This window comes from Macaca fascicularis, chromosome 19 (genome assembly GCF_037993035.2).
Source record: "Macaca fascicularis isolate 582-1 chromosome 19, T2T-MFA8v1.1".
Taxonomy (NCBI): Eukaryota; Metazoa; Chordata; class Mammalia; order Primates; family Cercopithecidae; genus Macaca; species Macaca fascicularis.
This window is the reverse complement of record NC_088393.1, coordinates 52287693-52311296: the sequence shown is the minus strand read 5'-3', so window position 1 is coordinate 52311296 and position 23604 is coordinate 52287693. Positions and strand designations below refer to the sequence as shown.

The 23604-nt window shown below is 39.0% G+C and overlaps 1 protein-coding gene and 1 pseudogene across 2 annotated transcripts; one reads left to right on the top strand and one right to left on the bottom strand.

The window, feature by feature from the left end:
* The first annotated feature begins 617 nt into the window (after positions 1-617).
* Positions 618-22764, top strand: ZNF235 (zinc finger protein 235). 2 transcript variants are annotated; one of them, XM_005589510.5, is made up of 5 exons: positions 618-672; positions 2212-2274; positions 5588-5714; positions 6409-6492; positions 19915-22764. In XM_005589510.5, exons 2-5 carry the CDS (start codon positions 2260-2262, stop codon positions 21891-21893), a joined length of 2205 nt encoding a protein of 734 aa, XP_005589567.1. In that variant the 5' UTR covers positions 618-672; positions 2212-2259; the 3' UTR covers positions 21894-22764. The 2 variants fall into 2 exon arrangements, with proteins under 2 accessions (XP_005589567.1, XP_005589566.2); XM_005589509.5 differs by having other exon boundaries at positions 6409-6504.
* LOC123570339 (NADH dehydrogenase [ubiquinone] 1 alpha subcomplex subunit 3 pseudogene) lies at positions 11793-12047 on the bottom strand (annotated as a pseudogene).
* Positions 22765-23604: the final 840 nt, after the last annotated feature.

Here is a 23604-nt window from a genome sequence, read left to right as displayed (position 1 = left end):
TGCAATACTAATAAAATCCCTTGCAATGAAAGACCCGCCTTAAACATCCAGTTCTCAATCAGTTCCAACCTTGCCTTGACACTTTGCTCTGTGAAGGTGCCAACGCTCCGTCGAAGTGTTGTCCTCCATTGCTGCAATCAGCAACAAATTCCGTTGTTTTGTCTTATCAACAGGTTGAGCTGATGATATTCGGGGAGCCGGCATTTGACACAAGTTTGAGATCTGGTATTCCTTAACGTTCGGCGTCCATCGGAGCTCAGCCTAAGTCACTTTTACGTTTCCCATTTTTAGCCTACCCTTTGTTTCTGCTAAAAATTTTGGTTTCTAGCTTATTTTCATAATACAAGCTGAACTTTTCACTTTTATATGCCATCACTTTAAAAATTTTACAATTATTTTCTCATGAATTTTTAAAATGAATAAAACTAAAAGGAATCTGACAATAGTAGCGCCAGAGAAGTGTCTCAAACCCAACCGGCTTGAGTCAAAACAAAACCCAGCTGGTGGGAAGCGCGACCCTTGGAGCATTCTGGGAACTGTAGTCCAGGAGTGAGAGAACTCTGAGACGCTTCCGCTTAGGAATTCTGGGAAGTGGAGTCCACGAACCGTGGGCACTCGCAGGCACTTCCGCTCCAGGAAGGCGAGGTCGGACCTGAGATAGCTCCCAGGGAGGTGAGTCAGCTCCGGGTCTCCAAGACTTCTCCGAGCCCTCTTGGCCTGGGCGTGGGGCCAGCGATGAACCGGTCCTTGGCTTGGGGAAGAGAAGCTGTGGCCAGCGCTCGAGGGCAGGGTTGGGAGACTGCGGGAGTTTGCGTCCCCTCGGCGGAACCTCTTGCGTTGGGGGCGGGCTCGCGTCGTGCTTCGAGGTTGAGGGTCTCCCGCCCTCTCTGCTGCCCTAGCCAGCCTCACGCACTTACGAGCCAGTCCTGCCTGCTCCTCGCGGCAAAATATTGGGCAAGTTACTTAATCTCTCCTTGTCTCAGTTTCCTCGTGCCTGTAAAGGGTTAGTGCGTTCCCAGTGATGTTCTTGTGAGAATTAAATGAGATTTTATAGAAATAAGCTTAAAACCAGTGCATAGGAAAATGTTGGATGCCGCCGTTAATTCTGTTATACTCAAAAAGACGCCTGTTGTTTGGAAACTCCTCTGAACCTGGGATGGGGTCGGAGATCCAGCTACGGAGCCGCTGTCCCTTCTCTAATCCTTGCCTGATGTGGGGCCGTTCCTGGATTCTTGTACTTTTCTAGCCTCTTGACAGGAGATTAGTTCCAGCCGGAGCCTGGGGAATGTCCTCTGTGTTTTATCTCAGAGAAGCGATCGTCATTACAGATTTGCAGAGTGCCAGAGGTGTCCTGAGGCGCTAATAAATGTTCAGTATTATGTGGTTGTAACCAGTAATCCCGTGTGGTTAACTTAAGTGTAACAGCATTTCTTAGAGAGTTTTAGGTTTTTAGTAGTCATTGCTTTCATGCATATGGAAAAAGAGACTTTCTTGAGGCTCCTCCAGCTGAGTAACATTTGCAAGTAATTACATCTATTGGAGGAAAAAAAAATCCGTAGCAGTTTAACTGTCATTACCAACGGACCTAATTATGTTAGACAACCAATCACAGTTACAGACTTTTCTGAGGGTCATGGTAACTCACAGGACAGAGCAATTATCTTTGAGTTCTGGGTTTCTTGAAAGATTCATTTTCTAGAAAGCATACTCAAAAGGGCAGTTTTATGAAGCATAATAGCACTTGCTTGTCAGAAGCTGCAGGAAATAGAGAATACAGGCATTATTTTCCCCATTTACAGGTGACTGAATTAAGGCACAGAGAGATTAATAATTCGCTTAAGGTTTATACTGCTTATACTGTTTATACTGATCAGTAGAAAATAAGTAGAAATGCCAAAATTTGAAGCCAGGCGTTTTGGCTCTGTTACATTACCCTGCCTGTCTTTGTCTCATTTCCTTGGAGACTAAGGTTCAGAAGGAGTACGCAGGGAGCTGCATTTGATTTAGGTCTGTTAATATGAAATGTTCATGAACAAAAGCAGCTGGGTGAGGGGGCCCAGTGGTAGCTGGGATCCAGCTCCCGTTCTCACTAAGCTGTGTGTAACTGTGCCTGCCTAGAGAAAGGGAGACCTTTCTCTAAAGTGCCACATAAAGTGCCATGTTGACTAGTGGCATCCCTAACCTATCTCATGATGCCTTTGCCTCCCCCAGGTTCACTCCCCCGGAACTCTGTCTTTTCCCGGAAGGAAGAGGGGGAAAATGACCAAGTTCCAGGTAAGTTTATTTTGCCTTTCTGTTTCTTAAAATGACATCTCATTGCACAAAGATTGGACACATTTTTCCCATTTGGAAGAGTAAAGGGAACGAAAGGTGCTTGAAAGATTGTTATATGCCGGGCTCTTGCCTTTTATTTCCAAATAATAGTATAAACATTAACAGATATATATATCTTAAATATTTTAAAATCTATTTCTGTGTAATATATTTATATATGTAAATATAAATTTCTAAATATATATATTTAGAGACAGAGTCTCACCTTGTTTCCCAGGCTGGAGTGCAGTGGCTTACTGCATTCTGGGCCTCCTGGGCTCAATAGATCCTCCCACCTTAGCCTCTTGAGTAGCTGGGACCACAGGCACGTACCGCCACAACTGGCTAATTATTTTTAATAGAGAGGGGATATTCCTGTGTTGCCCAGGCTGGTCTTGAACTGCTGGGCTCAAGCGATCCTCCTGCCTTGGCCTAACAGATACATTTTTTAAGTGGAAAACAACTCTCACATTACAAATATGTTTACCAATAATTTCCCACCTTCCTTTTCATTTGCACTCACAAATATATATAGTCGTACTTTACGTACAATTTTGAGTTTTTTAAATTTAATTTTATATCACCTACGTTTTATCATGTCATTTTCCATCTTTTATCTGATTTTATTTTTCCTCATTCTCCATGTTTATGTAATCTATGAATTTTGCCATTTTAAGGACATTGACAATAGCAGTTTTTCCCCATATAACTTCTCTTCCCAAATAGGAATTTTGAGAATTCTACCATTTTTTTAAATCTTTAAAGTTTTAGACTCATTTTCTCGTACACGACACCTCATTTTATGGAAAGAATAAAGTATAGCTTGGTGCAGTAGCATCTGACTGATGCCAAACTCATAGAAAGTAATTTTAGTTTCAAACAAGAGCTAGATTTCTTTCTTTAATTCTAAGTAAAACCTTGTATTATAGTTAAGTATCTGTTTTATTCATTAACATGTTATTATATTTTAAAGATGTACATACTTAGTTTAAAAGTTTTATAGCACTTGGAGATTCGCCAGGAAATTTGCTCCATGGAACAGCTTTGTGAGGATGTAGATGGCCTTACCTGTATTTTAAACATAGACAGGTGTGAACCTTTAGACTTAGTGAAGTCCACTCAATGCCCAGCTGAAGTTAAAGCTTTCAGTGCCTAAGCCAGAAGTTTCAGGTATTTCATTTGGGTGAAGGCCAGACACAGTGGCTCACCTGTAATCCCAGCACTTTGGGGCTGAGGTGGGTGGATCACTTGAGGTCAGGAGTTTGAGATCAGCGTGGTCAACGTGGTGAAACCCTGTCTCTACTTAAAATACAAAAATTAGCTGGGTGTGGTGGCACGTGCCTGTAATCCCAGCTACTCGTGTAGATGAGGCAGGAAAATTGCTTGAACCTGGGAGGCGGAGGTTGCAGTGAGCCGAGATCACACCACTACACTCCAGCCTGGGCGACAGAGTGAGACTGTCTCAAAAAAGGAAAAAACAGAAGAGACTATTCAGGGACCTGAGGCTACGCTACACGTGTATGTGTCCCTGGCATGTCCTGGTGGATGAAGAGCTCCAAAAATAACATTGCTCTTCACCAGATTCCCTTTCTCAGTGCATGACTCTTTGCCAGGTATGTCATCAAGTTGTTTAGTACATGGATGATCAGAACTCCAGCCAAAACAAATGTAGGGATGAGCAGTGTCTTCAGATAAAAAATGTTAATTTCCATACAGAAAAATGCCATATACAGACTTTATGAGACAAATAGGAAACAGGTGCAGGGGTAGGAATTTATATATTCTAGAAAATGACTTAATATCCTTAATAGTAATGTTATTGATACATGAAAAATCCCAATAGGATTAAGCAAAGGCAATATGTGAAGAAAAATAATATCAGATCATCTTTAAAAAAATTAAATAGCTGTTTATATCACTCACCAAATTGTTCAAGATTTTAAAAAAATAATATAAAGTCCAGTTTTGGCCAGAGTACAGAGAATCGGGAGTACTTACAATCTCTTACAGGAAGAGTTAGTTGAGAAAATTAACATTATACCAGCAAAACAAAGACCAGCAAAACAAAGGTATATATATATTTTTTACAATGTAATTACCACTTCTTGGAACTTACCTTTTTTTTTTTTTTGGAGACAGAATCTTGCTCTCTCATTCAGGCTGGAGTGCAGTGACATGAACTTGGCTCACTGCAACCTCCACCTGCCAGGTTCAAGCGATTCTCCTGCCTCAGCCCCCCGAGTAGCTGGGATTACAGGTTTGCGCCACTATGCCCAACTAATTTTTGTATTTTTAGTAGAGACAGGGTTTCACCATGTTGGTTGGGCTGGTCTCGAACTCCTGACTTCAAGTGATCCGCCCACCTCGACCTCTCAAAAGTGCTGGGATTACAGAAGTGAGCCATTGTGCCCAGCCGGAACTTATCTTAAGGAAATAACCATATGAGCTGGCCGAGATCTATGTAAAAATATGTTTTTTGTGGCGTTGTCATTTTTTAATTTAAAATGATTGAATGTGCATTATTTAGAATGGTTAAATATATTGTAGATCATGTTTGTGAGCTATCATGCAGCCATGAATGGGATGAAAGAGATGATGGTGATGATAATAAGAGTAATGACTAACATTTATTGAGTACTTACTGTATGTCACACAGTGTCCTAAGTTCCTTATAGTATTCACTCATTTAATCCCTTCAAGGATCCTATGATAGAGGTCTTCTTATACAGATGTGGAAATTGAGGTATTGAGAAGTTAGGTGACTTGAGCAATGTCACAAAACTAACAGTGGATATACCATTGGAATGTGAACTAAGGCAGTCAAACTCAAGAGCCTACACTGTTAACCTTAACCCTAAATGCTGCTGCAATTGACCAATATAGCATGTTCCTGAGAACCCAGAGAATGAACTGCATACTTGTCCCAGAGCTTCATGAAGGCCTGTTGGATTGACAAAATAGTGGTACTATCCAATGAGAGAAGATAGGTACCATCAAACACTGTTGGGAAGAAATTAATGCAAAATTTCTTATAAAATTTGGCGCTATCAGTCAAATGGTAAAATGTGTGTATGCCATGATTTAACAATGACAGTTCTAGGGATTTAATTATATAAAGGGCACCACGTTACATGTACAAGGTATTTTCCTTTTTCCCCCTAGCATTTTTGGTGTGATTGTGGAAAGGAAAGAATAGTAACTCTACAGAAAGAGTTGCTTAGGTGCCAGTGGCCATTGGGTACGAGATTGAGGTTATGTGTGCTTGATGTTCTAGGAGGCAGTGACATTCAAGGATGTGGCTGTGGCCTTCACTGAGGAGGAGCTGGGGCTGCTGGACTCTGCCCAGAGGAAGCTGTACCGAGATGTGATGCTGGAGAACTTTAGGAACCTGGTTTCAGTGGGTAAGGACAGGCACCCTCTGTAATTCAGCAGGGTTTCTCAACCTCCATGCCATTGATGTTTTGGGCCAAATAATTCTGTGTTGTATCAGGCTATCCTGTGTATTTTGGGATGTTAGTGGCATCCCTGGCCTCTGTCCCCTTGTTAAGGCTTTGGGACTGCTCAGAGGCTAGAGTTTTTCTGTCTCTTTAGAGCATAGAGACAAGATGTTTCTGGCCTTTGTTCCAAGACAAATGATTTTCTTTTGGAAATGAACTATAAAAGAACAGTTGAGCTTGGCTCCTCCTGCTTTCTTTAAACTTGTCCGTCATGATCCATTGGTGGGTCAGGAAATTAGTAAGTTGCATCAGCATTTCTGTAATAAAATAGAGTAACAATATCAGAGCCCCTTAGCCAGAATGGTGCACGTTGTGGCAATAACTGCCGCTGCTTGCAGTAAGGGATGTGATGGAAACAGATACGGATTAGAAACAGGTCCTTTAATATTTTATTTCAATAGTTTACATAGGGTAATGTATTTCCAATGATAGTAAATGTATTTCTTATAATGTGTTGTGATTAAAAAAAAAAATGTTTCCTAAACATTGCATGGAGGGGCAGGGAGGAGATTTACATCATGTGATTGGAACCAGAATTTTTCAGTACTCTTTGCTTTTAACACTTCAACATTTTCACTTAAATACTATCTTTTTATAGGACATCAGTCCTTCAAACCAGATATGATATCCCAGTTGGAGAGGGAAGAAAAGCTTTGGATGAAAGAGTTTCAGACCCAAAGAGATAAGTATTCAGGTGAGAACTGTGCAGCTGGAATCATAGTTAACAGCTGTTATTTTTCCTTTATTCAGGATAATTTCTTCTCCACCCAGCTGAGAGATTTTTTTAAAAAACATCTGTCATAGCTGGGCACAATGGCTCAAGCCTCTAATCCCAGCACTTTGAGAGGCTGTGGCAGGTGGATCACTTGAGGTCAGGAGTTCAAGACCAGCCTGGGTAACATAGCAAAACCCTGTCTCTACAAAATATAAAAAAATTAGCTAGATGTGATGGATGTGCCTGTATTCCCAGCTACTCAGGAGGCTGAGATGGGGGGATTGCTTGAACCTGGGAGGTATGGGTTGCAGTGAGCCGAGATCCGCTACTGCACTGCAACCTTGGTGACAGAGCAAGACTCTGTCTCAGAAAAAAAAAAAAGAATAAAAACATCTGTCACATCATGTCACTCCTCTGCTTCAGACCCTCCACTGGCTTCCCATTTCACTGACTGAAATCCAGTGTATTTAAGGAGCTTGTAAGACTGTATAATGTTTGCCTACTCACCTAGCTTTATTATTCTGTTTTTTCCCCTCCCTTTGTCTCTGCCATCCTCACTTGTTCCTCAAATATGACATCTGCATCACAGCCTTTTACTTTCTGTTCGCTGGCTGGAATGCTGTTTTTTCTTAAACCTCTGTCCTCTTTCTGATTGATTGATTGATTGATTGATTGATTGAGATAGGGTCGCACTCTCTTGCCCAGGCTGGAGTGCAGTGACACAGTCTCCACTCACTGCAATCTCCAGCTCCTGTGCTCAAGCGATCCTCCCACCTCAACCTTCTGAATAGCTGGAACTACAGGTGCGCACCACCACACCCGGCTAATTTTTGTATTTTTTGTACAGACAGGGTTTCCCCATGTTGTCCAGGCTGCTCCTGAACTCCTGGACTCAAGCAATCTGCCCACTTCAGCCTCTCCAAAATGCTGGGATTATAGACGTGAGCCACTGCGCCCAGCCCCTCTTCCTTATTTCATTCATACCTCTGCTCAGAAGTCATTTCATGAGAGGCTTTCTTAAAATATCATCATCTGGCCGGGTGCAGTGGCTCATGCCTGTAATCCCAGCACTTTGGGAGGCCAAGGTGGGCAGATCACGAGGTCAGGAGATTGAGATTATCCTGGCTAACACGGTGAAACCTCATCTCTACTAAAACTACAAAAAAAAATTAGCTGGGTGTGGTGGCAGGTGCCTGTAGTCCCAGCTACTCAGGAGGCTGAGGCAGGAGAATGGCATGAACCCAGGAGGCAGAGCTTGCAGTGAGCCAAGATCACGCTGCTGCACTCCAGCCTGGGCAATAGAGCGAGACTCTGTCTCAAAAAAAAAAAAAAAATTCCATCTTCCCTTCACTCTCCATGTCCTTAATTTGCCTGAATTTGTGTGTAAGCACTGTACCACCAAGGCTTATTCACATATATTTATTTTTTAATTGTGGTAAAATATATATAACATAAAACTTTTAACATTTTAACCATTTTTGAGTATATAGTGACATTAAGTACATTTACATTGTTGTGTAGCCATCTCCAAAAGTTTTTCGTTGTTCATAACGAAACTCTGTACCCATTAAACAATGACTCCACATTCCACCTCTCTCTCCAGCACCAATTAACCATTGTTCTGCTTTATGACTCTGAATTTGACCATTCCACGTACTCAAGTGGAATTATATATTTGCCCCCTTGTGTCTGGCTTATTTCCCTTAGCCTAATATCTTTGAGGTTCATCTATGTTGTAGCATGTGTCAGAATTTTCCTCTTTTTTATGGCTGAATAATATTTCATTATAGTACAGTTGACCCTTGAACACTGTTTTCCACAACAGCAGCACCATTTTACATTTCCACTAGCAGTGCACAAGGTTTCTAATTTCTCCACATCCTCACCAACACTTGTTATTTTCTGTTTTTTTTTTAAATAATATCCGTCTGAATGGGTTTGAAGTGGTGTCTCATTGTGGTTTTGATTTGCATTTCCCCAATGATTAGTGATGTTGAGCACCTTGTCATATGCTTATTGGCCATTTGTATTAATATATCCTCTTTGGAGAAATATGTGTTCAAGTCCATTGTCCATTTTTGAATCAGGTTTTTTTGTTGCTGAGTTTTGGAAGTTCTCTATATATTCTGGATGTTAGTTCCTTATCAGATGTATGAGTTGAAAATCTTTTCCTCCTTTCTGTTTGTTGCCCTTTTTACCCTGTGGATACAGTGTCTTTTGATATAAAAAGTTTATGTTGTGGCCGGGCGCGGTGGCTCAAGCCTGTAATCCCAGCACTTTGGGAGGCCGAGACGGGCGGATCACGAGGTCAGGAGATCGAGACCATCCTGGCTAACACGGTGAAACCCCGTCTCTACTAAAAAAATACAAAAAACTAGCCGGGCGCGGTGGCGGGCGCCTGTAGTCCCAACTACTCGGGAGGCTGAGGCAGGAGAATGGCGTGAACCCGGGAGGCGGAGCTTGCAGTGAGCTGAGATCCGGCCACTGCACTCCAGCCTGGGCGGCAGAGCGAGACTCCGTCTCAAAAAAAAAAAAAAGTTTATGTTGGGCGCGGTGGCTCACACCTGTAATCCGAGCGCTTAGGGAGGCCGAGGTGGGTGGATCACGAGGTCAGGAGTTGGAGACCAGCCTGAGATGGTGAAACCCTGTCTCTACTAAAAATAAAGAAAATTAGCCAGGCATGGTGGCGGGCACCTGTAATCCCAGCTACTTGGGAGGTTGAGGTAGGAGAATTGCTTGAACCCAGGAGGTGGAGGTTGCAGTGAGCCAAGATCATGCCCCTGCACTCCAGCCTGGGCTACAGAGTGAGACTCCATCTCAAAAAAAAAAAAAAAAAAAAAAGGTTTTTAGTTTTCATGAAGTCTAGTTTGTCTGTTTTTTTCTTTTATTGCCTGTGCTTTTGTTGTCACATCCAAGAGACTATAAAATCCAGCATTGTGAAGCTTTCGCCATATGGTTTCTTCTAGAAGTTGTGTGGTTTTCATTTTTTTTCTCTTTTTTTTTGAGACGGAGTCTTACTCTGTCGCCCAGGCTGGAGTGCAGTGGCACGATCTCAGCTCACTGCAACCTCCTCCTCCTGGGTTCAAGCCATTCTCCTGCCTCAGCCTCCCGAGTAGCTCAGATTACAGGCACCTGCCACCACGCCTGCCTAATTGTTTTTTTACTTTTAGTAGAGACGGGGTTTCACCATCTTCACTAGGCTGGTCTCGAACTCCTGACCTCATGATCCACCCGCCTCGGCCTCCCAAAGTGCTAGGATTACAGGCGTGAGCCACCACACCCAGCCAGTTTTCGCTCTTACATTTAGGGCTTTGATGCATTTTGAGTTGATCTTTGTGTAAGGTAAGGGTTGACCTTCATTCTTTTGCATGTGGATATCCAGTTTTCCCAGCCCCATTTGTTGAAAAGACTGTCCTTTCCTCATTGAATGGTCTTGGCAGCATTATCAGAAATGATTTGGCCCTACATGCAAGAGTTTATTTCTGAGTTCTCTAGTCTGTTCCTTTGGCCTATATGTCTTTATGACAGTTTTGGTTAATGTAGCTTTATAATAAGTTTTGAAATCAGAAAGGAAAAAAGATTCCTCCGTACTTTTTCTTCTTTTCAAGATTGTTTTGGCTATTTGTGGTCTCCTGCAATTACATGTGAGTTTTAGGATGAGTTTTTGTATTTCTGCAAAGAAGAAATTGGGATTTTAATAGGGATTGCATTAAATCTATAGATTGCTTTGGGTGATTTTGGTAACAATATTTAATTGGTAACAGGTTTTTTCTGTAATCTTTAGGGTTTCTACATACATCTTTTGTGAACAAAGATAATTTTACATTTTCCTTTCCAATTTAGATGCCTTTTCTTTATTTTTCTTGCATAATATCTCTGACTAGAACTTTCAGTACTACTGTGTTGAATAGAAATGGTAAAAGTGGGCATCCTTGCCTTGTTCTGGTACTAGAAGAAAAGCTTTCCATTTTTCACCATTGAATATGATGTTTGCTGTGGGTTTTTAATGTATGGCCTTTATTATGTTGAGTTAGATTTTTTCTATTCCTGGTTTAAATATTTTTATCATGAAAGGATTTTTAATTTTGTAAAATGCTTTTTCTACATCAATTGAGATGATCATGTGTTTTCTTCTTCATTCTGTTGGTGTGGTATATTACATTGATTGGTTTTCATATGTTACACCATCCTTGCATTCCAGAACTAAATCTCATTTGGTCATGGTGTAATTCTTTTAATATGCTGCTGAACTCTCTTTACTAGGATTTTGTTGAGGATATTTATATCAGTGTTCATAAGGGACATTGGTCTGTAGTTTCCTTTTCTTATAGTATCTTTGTATTTGGTATTGGGGGAATCCTGGTCTCATAGAATGAACTAGGAAGTATTCCCCCCTCTTCAGTTTTTTGGAAGAGCAAAATGGATTGGTGCTAATAATTCTTCAGATGTCTAATAGAAATCACTAGTGAAAGTCCAGGACTTTGCTAGGAAGTTTTTGATCACTGATTCAATATCTTTTGTAGGTATAGGTCTATTCATATATTGTTTCTTCCTGATTCAGTGTTAGGTTGTGGGTTTCTGAGAATTTGTTCATTTCATCTAGGTTATCTAATTTGTTGGCGTACAATTGTTCATGATACTCTCTTATCCTTTTGTTTCTATAAAGTCAGTAGTAATATACCAACTTTCACTTCTGATTTTAGTTATTTGAGTCTATTTTTTCTTAGTCAATGTAGCTAAATGTCAATTTTATTGATATTTTCAAGGAGCCAACTCTTGTTTTATTTTCTCTATCCTTTATTCTCAATTTTATTTATTTTTGCTCTTATCTTCATAAGATTTGATTCCTGGCCGGGCACGGTGGCTCATGCCTGTAATCCTAGCACTTTGGGAGGCCAAGGTAGGCAGATCACCTGAGGTTGGGAGTTTGAGACCAGCCTGACCAACATGGAGAAACACTGCCTCTACTAAAAATATAAAATTAGCTGGGCATGGTGGCACATGCCTGTAATCCCAGCTACTCGGGAGGCTGAGGCAGGAGAATCGTTTGAACCCGGGAGGCAGAAGTTGCGGTGAGCTGAGATCACACCATTGCACTCCAGCCTGGGCGACAAAAGCGGAACTCTGTCTCAAAAAAAAAAAAAAAAAAAAAAAGATTAGATTCCTTTCTTTTGTCAACATTGGGTTTAATTTGGTTTTGTTTTTTGGTTTTCACATTTTTACTGGAAGCCACTGGGGAGGGTCCTCCTCCCTGTCAGTGGAGGTGCTCACAGTTTCTTCAGCCACTCCAGGCTTGAGCCCTAGGAGTTCTGGGGTTGGCTGGACACGTAAGGCACACTGCCATCATCTCAGACAGGCATTGGGTAATTGTAGGGTGTGGCCTGGTTGATCATGATGGCGTACTTGGTGTAGGGGCTGAGTGGGGGCAGAATTATAGCATGGCCTGCAATGGTGAAGGACACAACCAGCACCGACTCTTTGGCCCAGGCATTCTTGAAGAAGGCAGCAAGTCTTGCAGCCATCTTGGTCTCGGCAATGGCAATGGCTTGTTATTTTTTTCAGTTCCTTAAGGTGTAAGGTTAAGATGTTGATTTGAGACCTTTCTTCCTTTTCTTTGTAAGCATTTATAGCTATAAATTTCCCCCTTAGCACTGTTTTTGCAGTGGATTTGTTTTCATTTATCCCAAGATATTTTCTAATTTCCCCTGTGATTTCTTCTTTGATCTATTGGTTGTTTGTGTATTAATTTTCACATATTTATGGAATTTTCAGGTTTTGTTCTGCTGTTCATTGCTAGTTTCATTTCATTTTGATCAGCAGAGATACTTTGTGTGATTTTAATCTTTTTATATTTATTAAAGCTTTTTTGTAGTTTAACATATGGAGTATCCTAGAGAATGTTCTGCATGTACTTCAGAAAAATGTGTATTCTGCTGTTACTGGGTGGAGTGTTCTGTATAATCATAGTCTACATGTATATATTTCCATATACTTCAAAAATGTATAAAACATAGAACTTTGATTAATTCTAAAATTGCTTATGTCCTTTGTTAAGATATCATATAATCCACCAAACTGAGGGAGATATGTGATAAAAATGACTTAGTAGGATACCATTTGTAATGCCACCATTCAGTTCAGTTTTAACATTCATTTTACATCTTTTTCTGTTAATGAAAATTGACTTGATAGTTTAAATGGATAATTTCTGCTTCTCCACCCTTCTCCCAACATACACATAATTTGGATGACCTATTTGTTTTCCTTTCTATGACTTTAAACTTTTTATTTTGAAAACTTAAAAAACATAGAAAAGTAAATAATGCCACAAACTGTATATCCATACTGTCTTAGCAGTTATCAACTTTCCACTGTTCCTGTTTTATCTATTCCCTTCTGTTTTTTTCTGGAGAATGTCATATTTTTTTCTGGAGACTGTCTTATCACCCATAGATTTATCAGTGTCTGTTTACAACAGTAACTCCTTATTGTCACTTAATATCCATTCTGTAATCAGTATGGGCTCGTATGTATTTATTGTATACTTTGTGTTATAATCCAGTATTGCATTGTTTATTTTGTTACCAAGTTGTTTCTACTTTGACCACTTGGAGCTTTTTCAGGTTGCCTCCTGTGGTTGAAATCACCAGTGATTTCTAGAAATGCAAATTAAAACAATAGTGAGATATCATCTTATACCTGTCAGAATGGCTATTACTAAAATCTGTCATGGGTCTCAGGAGATCTCAGATAATGAACTCAAGATGGATTAAATAGCACCATTTATTCAATAGGATGTGCTTTCCCCAGTGTATGTTTTTGTCAACTTTGTCAAAGATCAGTTGGCTGTAGGTATGTGACTTATTTCTGGGTTCTCTTTTCTGTTCCATTGATCTATGTATCTATTTTTGTATCAGCATCATGTATCTATTTTTATATCAGCATTATGCTGTTTTGGTTACTATAGCTGTGTAGTGTAATTTGAAGTCAAATAATGTAATGCCTCCAGCTTTGTTATTTGCTTAGGATTGCTTTGTCTATTTAGGCTCTTTTATGTTTCCATATGAATTTTAGAATTGTTTTTTCTCATTCTGTGAAAAATGACATTAGTATTTAGATAGCCATTGCACTGAATTTGTAGATTGCTTTGGGCAGTATGGTCATTTTAACAATATCGATTCTGCTGATCCATGAGCATGGGATATTTTTCCATTTTTTTAATGTCATCTGCAACTTCTTTCAATTATTGTTTCATAATTTTCCTTGGTTAGCACTTTCCCCTCCTTGGTTAAATACATTCCTAGGTATTTTAATTTTTTTTGTAGATATTATAAATTGGATTATGTTCTTGATTTGGTTTTTAACCTGATCATTATTGTTGTATAGAAATGCTACTGACTTTTGTATATTGATTTTTTTAATCCTGAAACTTTACTGAAGTCATTTATCAAATCTAGGATTCTCTTGGAGGAGTCTTTAGGGATTTGTAGGTATACGATCAGATTGTCAGAAAATAGATACTAAATGACTTACTCTTTTTTCCAATTTAGATAGTTTTCTGCCTTTCTCTTGCCTGATTACTTTTCCTAGGACTTCCAGTGCTATGTGGAATAGGAGTGGTGAAAGTGGGCAATTCTTGTTTTATTCCAGTTCTTAGGGGGAATGCTTTTAGCTTTTCCCCATTCAGCATGTTACCTATGGGTTGTCATATATGACTTTTATTATTTTGAAGTATGTTTCTTCTGTGCCTAGTTGGTCGAAGGTTTTTATCATGAGAGGACGCTGAATTTTGTCAAATGGTTTTCCATATCTGTTGAGATGATCATGTGATTTTTGTTTTTAATTCTGTTTATAGACTTAATCACATTTATTGGTTTGTGTATGTTGAACCATTCTTGCATCTTTGGAATAAAACCCGCTTGATCGTGGTGACTTATCTTTTTGATGTGCTATTATATTTGGTTTGGGGTGTTTTGGTGGGGGTTGTGTTTATTTTTGGAGGATTTTTGCATCTACGTTCATCAGGGATATTGCTCCGTAGTTTTCTTTTTTTGTTGTGTCTTTGTCTGACTTTGGTGTCAGAGCGATACTGGCTTTGTAGAATGAGTTAGGGAGGATTCTCTCCTCTTAGATTTTTTGGAAGAGTTTTAGTAGAATTGATACCAGTTCTTTGTTCCTTTTGTGGAATTCCACTGTACATTTGTCTAGTCCTGGGCTTTTTTGTTCTTGGGAGGTTTTGCATTGCTGATTCAATCTCACTGCTCATTACTGGTCTGTTCAGGATTTCTGTTTCTTCCTGGTTCAATCTTGGGAGGTTGTATGTTTCCAGGAATTAGTTCATTTTCTCTAGAATTTCTAGTTTTCAAGTGTATTGTTCGTAATAGTCTCTGATCATGTTTTGTATTTCTGTAGTATTAGTTGTAATGTCTCCTTATTCATTTCTGATTATGTTTATTTGGATCTTCTCTTTTTTTGGCTAGTCTTACTGTCAGTTTATCAGTTTTATCTTTTCAAAGATAAAAACAAGCTTTTCATTTCATTGATCCTTTGTATGGTTCCTTGGTTCTCTATTTTATTTCATTCTGCTGTGGTCTTTGTTGTCTTTCTTCTGCTAGCTTTAGGTTTGGATTGTTCTTGTTTTTCTAGTTCCTGGAGGTGAGACATAAGGTTGTTAATTTTTTATCTTTTTTTTTTTTTTTTTTTTTAATGTAGACATTTAACGCTATAAACCTCCCTCTTAGCACTGCTTTTGCTTTGGTATATTGTATTTTCATTTTCATTCATTTCAAGAAATTTAAAAATTTGTCTTAATTTTGTCATTAACCCAAAGATTGTTTAGGATCATGTTTAATTTTCATGTATTTGTATAGTTTCTAGAGTTCTTCTTGGAATTGATTTCTAGTTTTATTCTGAGGTATGAGAAGATACTTGGTATGATTTTGGTTTTTAAAAATGTAGTGAGACTTGTTTTGTGACCTAATCCATGCACTAATCAGAAAAGTGTATATTCTGCTGTTGGGTAGAATGTTCTGTAAATATCTGTTAGCTCCATTTGACCTAAAATTTAAGTCCAGTGTTTCTTTGTTGATTTTCTGTCTCAGTCGTCTATTTAGTGGTGTCTGTGGGGTGTTGAGGTCCCCCACTGTTATTGTATTGCTGTGTATTTTTTTAGGTCTAATAATACTTGTTTTATGAATTTGGGTGCCCTGATGTTGGGTGTGTATATATTTAGGATTGTTATATCTTACTTGTTTATTGATCCCTTTATCATTACGTAATGACCTTCTTTGTCTTTTTTTTACTGCTGTTGATTTAAAGTCTTTTTTTTATCTGATCTAAAAATAGCTACTCCTGCTCGTTTCTGGTTTCCATTTGCATGGAATATCTTTTTCTACCTCTTTACCTTCAGTCTGTGTCTTTATCAGTAAGATGAGTTATGTTGCCATTTGATTTCTTTATCTTCTTTCTTTGTGTAATTATTTTATAAGGCCTGCGAGTTTTATACTTTTGTGTCTTTTATGATGGCAAGTATCAACCTTTTGTTTTCATGGTTAGAACTCACTTGAGCATTCCCGGTAGAGCTGGTCTAGTGGTGACAAACTCCCTCAGTGTTTATTTGGGGAAGGCTTATTTTTCCTTCATTTATAGAGCTTATTCTAGTAGGATACACAATTTTTTTGTTTTTTGAAGTAACTTGAAAATAGAATCCCAATCTCTTCTGGCTTGTAAGGTTTCTACAAGTTGAATCATCTGATGGAGCTTCCTTTATAGGTGACTAGACACTTTTCTCTTGCCGATTTTAGGATTTTATCCTTTATATAAACCTTAGTCTGATGACTGTATGCTGTGGTGAGTTCCATCTTGCAATGTATTTTCCTGGAGTTCATTAGATCTCTTTTATCTGGATGTCTAAAGCTCTTGCTAGATTAGGAAGTTTTCCTCAATTATTTCCTTAACTAGGTTTCCAAACTTTTTACTTTTTCTTCTCCCTCAGGAATACCTATGATTCGTAGGTTTGGTTGCTTTATGTAGTTTCATACTTCTTAAAGCTTTGTTTTTTCTTCTTTATTCTTTTTTCTTTACTTTTGTCTGACTAAATTAATTCAAAAGACCTGTCTTCAAGTACTGAGATTCTTTCTTCTGCTTGTTTAGTCTATTGTAAATGCTTTCAACTGTATTTTGTATTTCTTCAATGATTTTTTCATTTCCAGAAGTTTTTATTCGTTTGGCTTTTTAAAAAAGATATCTATCTCTTTCTCTTTGGTAAATTTCTCATTGATATCCTGAATTGATTTTTTGTATTGCTTTTCAAATTTCTTTTGTATCTCATTGAGCTTCCTTAAAATTAGTATTTCAAATTATTTATCTGGCTTATTTTTTCCCTTATGATCTGTATTTCTTTTATGTCGTTTTTTTCCTGTTTTACTACACTAACTAGAACTTTCAGTAATGTTGAATAAAGGTGGTGAGAGTGGATATACTTGCGTTGTTTCTGATTTTCTGAGGGAAGCATTTAGGTCTAATTTTAGAATGTTAAATCAGTAGTGATTATCTCAAGATAATTGTCATGATTTATCCTTTTTATACATTGTTAGATCTGATTTGATAACATTCTGTTAAGAATTTTATAAATATGTTCATTAGGAATATTAGTCTGTAGTTGTCTTTTCTTGGAATGTGTTTGTCTTATTTTGGTGTTAGAATAATGCTGGCTTCCTAAAATGTGTTGAGAAGTATTTACAGCTTTTCATTTTTCTGGAAGAGTTTGTCTAGCATTGGTATTGTTTCTTCCTTAAATGTTTAGCGAAATTCATGGATGCAGCTCTGTAAGCCTCAAGTTTTGTTTGTGGAAACGTTTGTAACTATGAATTCTATTTCTTTGGTAGACAGGGGCTATTCAGATTATCTGTATGTTCTCAAGTAAACTTATTTTGTGTGTTTAAAGAAATTTGTCCATTTCATCTGCATTGTTGCATTTATTGCCATAAAGTTCATAAGTCCCTTATCTTTTTAATAATGTATACAGGATCTATAATTATGTCACCTTTCATTACTGATATTTGTAATTTGTATCTTCTTTCTGTTTTTATCATGCATGCTAGAGTTTATTAATTTTATTGTTCTTTTCAAAGAACTAGCTATTTAATTCTCTTATTTTCTGTTTATGCTTACTTTGCATTTAATTTGTTCTTGTGTTTTTAGTTTCTTTGACACATTTCTGCTTTATAAATTTTGCTTTAAGTAGAAATTTTTATATGTTGGTTTTTTATTTTCACTCAGTTTCTAAAGTTTTGAATTATTTTTGATCCACAGTTTATTTAGAAGTATGTTGTTTATTCTCTGAATATTTGAAGATTTTGCAGAGATATTTCTATTCTTAATTTCTGATTTAAATCAGTTGTGGTTAGAATACCCTTTGTATGACTTGACTCCTTTTGCTTCTGTTAGAACTTGTTTTATGGCCTAGAATATGGTCTATCTTGGAGTATGTTCCAGGTACACCTGAAAATAACATTTTCTGCTCTTATTGGATAGAGTGTCCTGTAAAGGCCAAGTAGTCAACTTGGTTGGTAATATTGCTTCAAGCCTATATCTTCACTTATTACCTACTTGTTTTCAGTTGTGTTTGCTTTATTTTTAACATAATTGATTATTTCTGTTTTGTTTTGTTTTCTGGCTGCTGCTGCTGCCGCTGCTGCAGCTAAGACCTTTTTTGTTTCTTCAGCTTTTGTGCATTCTGGAAAACCTGGATTCACAGAGCCTTCTTAGTCAAAAGCCACGGTCAGTGGGCTGTTTAATAATTCAGAGGGGAAAGGTGTCTTCAGTCCCCAGTTCCCTACGTGTCTTCCCAGAGTTGTCATAATAGGTCTTATGGAGGTTTTTGAGCATCTTTTTCCTCTGGTTGATGTTCATCAGCAGATAGCATTTGTGGGCTTTGTCCTTTCAATGTATCGGCATGTGTTTTTCGTAACTGCAGATCTTGGCCAGGCGCAGTGGCTCATGCCTGTAATCCCAGCACTTTGGGAGGCTGAGGTGGGAGGATCGCTTGAACCCAGGAGGCAGGGGTTGTAGTCAGCCGAAATCGTGCCACTGCACTCCAGCCTGAGGGGCAGAGCAAAACTCCATTTCAAAAGAAAAAAAAAAAAACCATGGACCTTGATGTTCAAGTCAATAATTCTAGTCTCTGGGGAACTGGTGTCCTCAGGGCTTGCCATGTCCTTTTTAATGAACTATTCGGCTTAATTTTTGGCTTCTACTGGTTAGCCATCTCCAAAGACAAGTGTCTTCACAGCGTCATCAACCTTCTCAATTCTGGGAAAGTTCTGGTAGTCTTTGAGCAGCGTACAAGGGCACAGGTCATCATCTTGGCTGGGCTGGACTGGTTTCTGGAGGGCATATCCACAGGCGGCCTGGAGGAAGAGACTTGGAGGCTACCAGCACCACTGTTTGAAGGAAGTCTGGTGCTCCCTCCTCTTGGCTTCTCAAGAACTGGAGCTTGGGTCCCAGTGGAACTTAGTGCCCTTCACACAGTCCTTGGCATGGTGACTTCTGACCCCCAAGGGGCCAGGGCAGCTGTCCATTTCACAGCATGGACTGGGTTACATGAGTGCCACCATGCATCTTGCTACTTGCTTTGCTAGCTGTTGGAAAGCGGTATTGAAATCTCCAGCTATAAATATGGATTTGTCTATCAGTTATTTTGAGCACATTTCTAACTGTGCAGGTTGTATAATGAGAGCCTATAATTGAGGCATGTATTTTGCCTGATTTATGTAGTTGCTACTTATGATTCAGTTCCTGTAGCCAAAGAAGAGGTGACTTTTAATTTACCATTCTTATAGGCAAGGAAGTCAATTTTTCCTTTCCAAGTACTTACTGAGATATCATTTTGTTGCTCTGCAGCTGGCTGGTTTCTACCCCCTGTCCTATTCTTAGATCTGTAGTTCTGTGTTTCCACAGGCCATAAAATCCAAGAAAATCCATGATGGTAAAGATAAGCTGAAAATTTCCATCACGAACTAAAGCCCGATACCGAAGGAACTATGTGTAAAATTTGGAAACATCTGGACAAAGCATTCATTTTGGAGTTGTGTATACTGGAGAATACACACAGACAGCAAGACACATACTCAGAAAAGACCCAAGATATACCTTAAGCACTCACCCTGGGCTGATCTCAAATTTTCTCTCTTAAATATGGCTTTTAAAAAAATTTAGTGTTCTCTTGGTTGCAGCTGCTTTTCGGAGCTCCTATAAATTTATTTCAGCCAGTCTAGTTGTTTTTTTAACATTTCCATGGGGAAAATTAGAGCTTAGATCTTCTTAATTTCTCTACTTTGCTAATGTCAGTCTCTGGTCCTTTATTCCTTATTCTCTCTATCCTTTCAGGAGACAGGAATCAAAACGAGATGGCGACTCTTCACAAAGCAGGATTAAGGTGCTTTTCACTGGGAGAGCTTTCATGCTGGCAAATCAAGAGACATGTTGTGAGTAAATTAGCCAGAAGTCAAGACTCCATGATAAATATTGAAGGAAAGAGCTCTGAGTTCCCCAAGCACCATGATTCCCCCTGTCAGGTGGGAGCAGGAGAATCTGTTCAAGCTTCTGTGGATGACAGCCTTCTAGTGAATCACGTAGGGGATCATTCCAGGATCATTGAAAATCAAGAATTTCCAACTGGGAAAGTTCCGAATTCTTGGAGTAAAATATATCTGAATGAGACACAGAATTATCAGAGAAGTTGTAAGCAGACTCAGATGAAAAACCAATTATGTATATTCGCTCCATATGTTGACATTTTCAGTTGCATTTCACACCACCGTGATGATAAGATACTGCACAAAAGAGATAAAGCTCATAGCAATAGTGACTGTGGTAAAGATACCCTAAAGGTATCACCTCTTACCCAGTGTAGTGTTCACACAGGACAGAAAACCTACCAGGGTAATGAATGTGAAGAAGCCTTCAATGATAGCTCCAGTCTCGAATTTCATAAGCAGGTACACTTGAGAAAGAAGTCTCCAGCGTATAGTACGCACGAGAAGGACACCAGTCATAGCTCACGTATTCCTGTTCAACAAAGTGTTCGTACTGGAAAAAAACGCTACTGGTGTCATGAATGTGGTAAAGGTTTCAGTCAGAGCTCAAATCTGCAAACTCATCAGAGAGTCCACACAGGGGAGAAACCCTATACATGCCACGAGTGTGGTAAGAGCTTTAATCAGAGCTCACATCTTTATGCTCATTTGCCTATTCACACAGGAGAGAAGCCCTATAGATGTGACAGTTGCGGGAAGGGCTTCAGTCGTAGCACAGATCTTAACATTCATTGCAGAGTTCACACTGGAGAGAAACCTTATAAATGTGAGGTGTGTGGGAAGGGCTTCACTCAGAGATCACATCTTCAGGCCCATGAAAGAATTCACACCGGAGAGAAACCCTATAAATGTGGGGATTGTGGTAAACGCTTTAGTTGTAGCTCAAATCTTCATACCCATCAGAGAGTCCACACTGAAGAGAAACCATACAAATGTGATGAGTGTGGTAAGTGCTTTAGTTTGAGCTTTAATCTTCATAGTCATCAGCGAGTCCACACAGGAGAAAAACCATATAAATGTGAAGAGTGTGGTAAGGGTTTTAGTTCAGCCTCAAGTTTCCAGAGCCATCAGAGGGTCCATACAGGAGAGAAACCATTTCGATGCAACGTGTGTGGTAAAGGTTTCAGTCAGAGTTCATATTTTCAAGCACATCAGAGAGTCCACACTGGAGAAAAACCATACAAATGTGAAGTGTGTGGGAAGCGCTTCAATTGGAGCTTGAATCTTCACAATCATCAGAGAGTCCACACGGGAGAGAAACCCTACAAATGTGAAGAGTGTGGTAAGGGTTTCAGTCAGGCCTCAAATCTCCAAGCCCATCAGAGCGTCCACACTGGGGAAAAACCATTCAAGTGTGATGCATGTCAGAAGCGATTCAGTCAGGCCTCACACCTTCAAGCCCATCAGAGAGTCCACACCGGAGAGAAACCATATAAATGTGACACTTGTGGTAAGGCCTTCAGCCAGAGGTCAAATCTTCAAGTCCATCAGATAATTCACACTGGAGAGAAACCATTTAAATGTGAGGAATGTGGGAAAGAATTCAGTTGGAGTGCTGGTCTCAGTGCTCATCAGAGGGTCCACACGGGAGAGAAACCCTATACATGTCAGCAGTGTGGGAAGGGCTTCAGTCAGGCCTCACATTTTCACACACACCAGAGAGTCCACACTGGAGAGAGGCCTTACATATGTGATGTCTGTTGTAAGGGCTTCAGTCAGAGGTCACATCTCGTCTACCATCAGAGAGTCCACACTGGAGGGAATCTGTAGAAATGAGAGAGGTGTGGTTCAGCCTTCAGTTAGAGCTCACATCTTTGTCGCCGTTGGGAAGTCCATGCTGATGATTGTGAAAAGTTCTTGTAAAACTAGAAGCTTCAAAGAATCTTGACGGGAAAGAAGTCTCTCAAATGCTGTGTTTTAGACTTGGTCAGGACATGAATTCTTTACAAACGTCATATTTCACAGATGAGAGAAAACTTTGTTCTGTAAATATGATCAGTGTTTATATCAGAGTTACCAAGTGTCCCAGTTCTCAAGATGTAACACAGCAGAAAAGTCTTGTCAGAGTCTGCGCAGGAGAGAGGCCTGCCTTTAACAAAAATATGATTGACAGAAAAAATTGATGTCAACTAAAATGTAACTTCTATGTAAGGAGGTGTTTTTCACCACTGTATCTCTACCATGTAGAATTGTGCTTAGCTCATAATAGGGCCCAGCAATTACTGAAGAAAGTGAAGAAAATACCTCTAATTAGGACAAATACTTGAAAATTCTAGTCTGTTTTGTACCGTAAATTTATATTAATTTATATTCAAGAGGAATCCTGCAAGTAGCCTTAATAACGTTAGTTTCAGTAAGTACTGAAAAATGTGTAATACTGCCATCCATACTAATACAGATTTGGAAAAAAGACACGACTGGCTCCCATCCTTCAGCCTTAGTTCTTTGTACAGTGTATCGGTTGTGTACAGTATGATTTTTAGCGTCATTAGTTTGTAGACTGAACAATACTGTTTTTATCTAATGTGACCCTGCAATTTACATGATTAGAATTTTTGGACACTAAGCTTTACTGTAACTCTGAAAGTGTTAAAAGTAGTTACTGATGACAAAAAGTTTCTTAGTAAACTTGAATTGTTAATCATTGGTTTCATTATTTTCATTCAGGTTCAGGTCTACTTGCTTTTCTACGTATAGTCTTTCCTGCATCTAGACCACTTTAGAAGGAGCTTTGGCAGATTTCAAGCACATTAATTTGTCACATTTATCCCCTTAAAAGGAAGTGGCAGGGCAAGAAACCTGTTGGGTCTTTATTGGAATTTTATCTTATTGTTTATTTATTCTGTTGAATAGAGCCTTGCAATGTTGCCCAGGTTGTTCTCAAACTCCTGACCTCAAGCATTCCTCCCACCTTGGCTTCCCAAAGTGTTGAGATTATAGATGTGAACCTCTGTGCCCAACCTTGAAATTGTATTCAATGTAATGATTTAGATGGATTACTGTTTACACAGCATTCTATGCTTAACACCTCTTGGTATTAGTGGACAATAAATACTCTTTGACCTGGCAGTCCTAGCACTAGAAATTTCACTTAGGAGATTGTGACAAAAGTGAGAAAGATTGTACACAAGGATCTTTATCCTGAATTCAAAAAGGAAAATGTCAGTGAAATATTTGAGTAAGTCTTGATAAATCCTTATAATATACAGCCATTAAGATGATCAGAGGTCTATAATGACTAGAGAAAACATTATTCATAAGAAAACTAGGTTAGCTCCTTCCTGGGATGGATCCAGTTAATAGAAGTCTGTCCACCTAATGATGTGATTATATGCATAGAAATAATAGAAGGATATTAATATGCTAACAGTTGTTTACTGTGACATGGAAGGTTGGGATGATATTTTAACTGTTCAAAAAATTATGGTGACTTCAATTTTATCAAAGTAAAAGTGATTCACTTTGATAAAATTGATGATAA